The sequence below is a fragment of the Sinocyclocheilus rhinocerous genome, unplaced genomic scaffold (assembly GCF_001515625.1).
Source record: "Sinocyclocheilus rhinocerous isolate Xijiao unplaced genomic scaffold, SAMN03320098_v1.1 scaffold25385, whole genome shotgun sequence".
NCBI classification, from domain to species: domain Eukaryota; kingdom Metazoa; phylum Chordata; class Actinopteri; order Cypriniformes; family Cyprinidae; genus Sinocyclocheilus; species Sinocyclocheilus rhinocerous.
Window position 1 is genome coordinate 1 of NW_015651865.1, and position 4,835 is coordinate 4,835.

At 40.5% G+C, this 4,835-nt stretch overlaps 2 protein-coding genes across 2 annotated transcripts; both read left to right on the forward strand.

The window, feature by feature from the left end:
• Positions 1 to 644: 644 nt before the first annotated feature.
• Positions 645 to 1,377, forward strand: LOC107713403 (uncharacterized). Its single transcript, XM_016518897.1, has one exon. It carries the CDS (start codon positions 669 to 671, stop codon positions 1,365 to 1,367), a length of 699 nt encoding a protein of 232 aa, XP_016374383.1. The 5' UTR covers positions 645 to 668; the 3' UTR covers positions 1,368 to 1,377.
• Positions 1,378 to 1,506: 129 nt separating this feature from the next.
• Positions 1,507 to 2,293, forward strand: LOC107713401 (uncharacterized). Its single transcript, XM_016518896.1, has one exon. The coding sequence runs from the start codon at positions 1,520 to 1,522 to the stop codon at positions 2,276 to 2,278; it is 759 nt and encodes a 252-aa protein (XP_016374382.1). The 5' UTR covers positions 1,507 to 1,519; the 3' UTR covers positions 2,279 to 2,293.
• The last annotated feature ends 2,542 nt before the right edge of the window (positions 2,294 to 4,835 follow it).

Below are 4,835 nucleotides of genomic sequence, written 5' to 3' on the forward strand. Positions count from 1 at the left end.
CATTCATCTTTCCCTCGATCCTGACTAGTCTCCCAGTTCCTGCCGTTGAAATACATCCCCACAGCATGATGCTGCCACCACCATGCTTCACTGTAGGGATGGTATTGGCCAGGTGATGAGCGGTGCCTGGTTTCCTCCAGTTTGTTATCTTGGCTGTGTGCTTAGGGTCGTTGTCCTGTTGGAAGATGAACCTTCACCCCAGTCTGAGGTCCAGGTTTTCATCAAGGATGTCTCTGTACATTGCTGCATTCATCTTTCCCTCGATCCTGACTAGTCTCCCAGTTCCTGCCGTTGAAATACATCCCCACAGCATGATGCTGCCACCACCATGCTTCACTGTAGGGATGGTATTGGCCAGGTGATGAGCGCTGCCTGGTGTCCTCCAGACATGACGCTTGCCATTCAGGCCAAAGAGTTTAATCTTTGTTTCATCAGACCAGAGAATTTTATTTCTCATGGTCTTATTTCTCTTTTTTTTTTTTTCTTTTTTTTTTTGCAAAGATTTCAAACAAACTTTCCATTCCATTTTGGAATATAAGGCTGTAACATAACAAAATTTGGAAAAAGTTAAGCGCTGTGAATACGGATGCACTGTGTGTAAACATACATATATATATATATATATATATATATATAAACAACTAATAATATGCATATATGTTTTGTATATGTTTTTATGCAGGTATGATGAGTTGGATACCTCCCTGAAAAATGATCTCAGTGAAATTCTTAGAAAGAGTAAATCAATTGTAGGACCCACTACAAGATTTATACTCAACACAATGGTCGTAGCTGACACAGAGTTAATAAGGAAAGAGATAATTGGAGAAAAAAATGACAAACATAGTAAGGTCGTACTGATGGTTGGAGAAACAGGATCAGGGAAGACCAGTCTAATCAATGCAATGATCAATTACATCCTGGGTATCAGATGGGAACACAAGATTTGGCTGGAGGCAGCTGAGGCATATGAAAACCAAACTGAGTCTCAGACAACAGCAGTTACTGTTTATGAGGTTTATGCAAAGGGCAGTCCATTCTCTCTCACTGTTATCGACACACCTGGGCAGGGTGACACACGTGGCCTTGACAAAGACAAACTCATTCCTGAAACTTTGCAGCTGTTGTTCAGGTCTGAGGACGGCCTTCATGAAATTGATGTAGTGTGTCTCGTGCTAAAGGCAACAGATGCTCGCCTCCATGAAAGACAGCTGTATATTTTGGATGAAGTTCTGTCATTATTTGGAAAGGATATAGAAAAACACATCACTATACTCATCACAAATGCTAATAAAACTGTTCCAAAAAAACCCCTTGAATGCATCAAAAAAGCCAATCAAAATTCCATGTGCAAAAACAACGAATAATCATCATCTGTTTATTTCAAATTTGACAACTGTCAGAGTGAATCCTATGATGAGGAAGACAGAAACATTTACAAAGAATCATGGGATAGCGGAATTGAAAACTTCCAGGGGTTCTTGCTTATCTGAATGGGATACACCCCAAAAGCCTAAACATGACTGAAGGTGTGCTTAGAGCCCGAAAACAGCTGGATGCCAATGTCAACAATTTCATGTACAGAATCAAACTGACAGAACTCAAAAAACAAGAGCTGAAGCAAACAAAAGAAGCTTTAAAGAAATGGGAAAATTACAGAGAAGAAAACAAGAACTTTGAACATGAAGTTGATGAACCCTACAAGGAACTGGTCAAAATAAAGTTACCATGGTGGTACTTAACCACTCAGGCAACCCGTTGCACTGTCTGTGAGGAGAACTGCCATTATCCAGGATGCTGGTGGGTCAGTAATCTTTCGAAATGCAGTGTGATGTCAGAGCAGGGAAAGTGTACAGTCTGTACTAAGAAATGTCTCCCCACTAAACATGAGAAAGATGATTATATATATGAGATTAAAACCAAAAGGGTCAAAAGAACAAAAGAGGATCTGAAAAAGAAATATGAGAAGGAATTCAGAGATAAAAAGAAATTAGAAACCAAATTAGAAAATGAGATAAAATGGGAAGAGGCAGAGAAGATCAGACTTGTGGAAGAGTGTTATCAGTGTTTTGAAAAATTAATGGAGACAGCATTAAAATCTACATCCATGTCCTCTATCCAACATCTGGACTTCATGATTGAGAAAATGAAAGAAACTGGGAAACAGGAAAGAGTTCTGAAACTTGAGGAGCTTAAGAGAAGAGCACAGGAGGAAAATAAAGGATTGATTGGTAGATTATGTCATCAGATAAACGTATTATGGAAAGATTCTGCCTAAAAAAAAATAAAGAAATGTCATAGATAACACATGGAGGGTAATGAAGAACTGTCCTGTGTTTGTAGTGACTGTGATTCATTAGTCTTCTTCATGTTTGTTTGGTGTTTTCTCTTATATAGTGAAGTGATGTCTGCTGTGTGAGCAAAAAAAAAAACTGCACTTGCTGTGGTGTGTTCATAATCCCGCAGACAATAATATGATTTTAAACTGAGAACATGACGTGCATTTAAGAATATTGCTTTTTTTGTGTGTGTGTGTTTAGAAAAAGTGGTATTTACATTTTGTTTGCTTGTGTAAAAACAACGCTTGTTCTTTTAAGGATATAACCACTTTAAAATACTATTTAGTTTTCTTATAATAATCAAAAATTGTACTAGAAAAATATGCATAGAGTTTAATGTAATTTGTGATTTGATTGAACTGTAAATAAAAGAAACAATTACTACAAGAGATTGTTTAGTCCATATATTTTTTGCAAGAATAATGCATACACACACACAAATAAATATATGGACATATTTCTCATTTGGATCCCAGTGTAATGATTCCAAATGGCATTTGTTCTTTACTTTGATTTGTCAAATACAGCGAGCTATTGTAATGTGTAAACCATGCAATGGCATGTTCGCACAAAAAATACCGAACAAGTAACAGTGGAAACTAAGGGTTTAAAGGTGGGGTAAGTGATTTTTCAAAAACACTTTAGAAAACTGATTCGGGACCGAGGTACGTATGTGTGGGGCAGAGCTATCAAAATAGGGGCGAGACCCTTTTAGGATAGGGGCGTGTTTATTTTGATGATTTGAAATATCAACATTGGCTACCAGAAATCACTTACCCTAACTTTAACCCACACCTTTCAAAAAGCAAACAAAAAAGTTTAAGGTGCAATAGCTCAAATGAAGTGACTTATTGTCTAAAAGTAAATGGTGTCCATCATACCATCCCAACAAATATTTATTACTACACTTTACATTATACTACATAATCTTTGAAATCCTTAGGTGGTTTTCTTTTTCTTAAATTAAGTCGAGCTTTCAGCACCATCTTTCAGCATATTTCTTCTTTGCTCTAGCTGGTGGTTGGGAAGGGCCATCTTTGTCTTCTCCTTGGATAGGGGTGTCTTCCTTTTTTGTTTGTCGTTGCTTTGCGACAATGCGAGGACTGGACTGCTGCTCTAATGCTCTTTTTCTGATGTTTGATGGTGGAGTTTTTGCTGGAGAACCAGTCCTCTTCTCTTCTGCCTCCTCCTCCTCCTCCTCATTGTAGTGTCTCATTGTTGTTTGTCATTGCTTTGCGACAATGCGAGGACTAGACTGCTGCTCTAATGCTCTTTTTCGGATGTTTGATGGTGGAGTTTTGCTGGAGAACCAGTCCTCTCCTCTTGATGGAACAATGCAGTGTCCAGGCCCCATCCAGGTTTGTCAGAGAGGTGCTCAGTCTCGGATACTTGAGGAATGTGGCTCTCTGAGTGATGAGTCTGGATTCTCAGGAAATGTGCAACAGTGGATCCTTCAAGCTCTCGGCTCAGGGCAGCAAGACGTTTAAAGAAACGTGCATTTGTACCAATTATGACAGGCAGCTGTGAGGGACCTTTGGGTTCTGGGTATTCCAGCGCCAAGATGGACAGTGACTCTTCCACACCAGTGACGGAGGCAGGGAACGTGACATCCACTACAGTGTAACCCTTGTAAGGATAGCTGGAGGAACTGAGGCCCCATATGGATAGGCCAGTTAAAGAGTGAATGGGCACATCACTCAGGTTTTTGGAATACCAGCTTTCAAACACTATGGTCACTTGTGAGCCACTGTCTAAGAGAGCTTGACATAAACAGCCATTGAGCATCACTTCCACTGTCGATGCTGGACCCACCAGTCCTTTGGGCAGACTACCTGACTCGTAGACCTCTTTTTGGCTCCTTTTAGAGAAACATACTTGGTCTGAATTCTTTTCACGGTCACCCGTTTCATCAGGCTTTCCACTCTTGGCCCTTCGTAGAGAGTGAACCAGCTTCTGAATCACCTGATCAGTGTTTGGAGGATCTTGACACTTGGTGGCTATATGGCCGTGTTCGCCACAGCTGTAGCAGAAGTAATCTTTGTTTCTTGTCGGCTTGGATCTAGATGATACAGAAACTGTCTGGGACTGAAGAGATTTAGGTTACTGTTCAAGAATCGGGGGTGACTGCTGAGTATGACTGACACTCATAACTGCCAACTGTTGCTGCAGCTGTTGAACTTGTCTTCTCAGCTCCCAAACTTCAGAATCATCAGCTTTCTCAGTCCTCTTGAATGGCTTTTCTTTAGCTTTAAGCACCATGGATGACGTGGCCACAACTTGGAATTCACCTCCACATATGTGTGCCCTCAACTCCTGAATCTCCGACTTAAGTTCTTGAAGGACGGAGCGGCTAACTCTTTCATCCTCATGAGATTGTATCGATTTGGCTTTTGCAGTCATCCTATGTCGGGCTGCTTCATTTTCCTCAGCCTCACGTATCTCCTTCAACAGACTCAGAAAAGAGGGTGGGCATTCTCTTCGTTCGCGGAGCCCTAC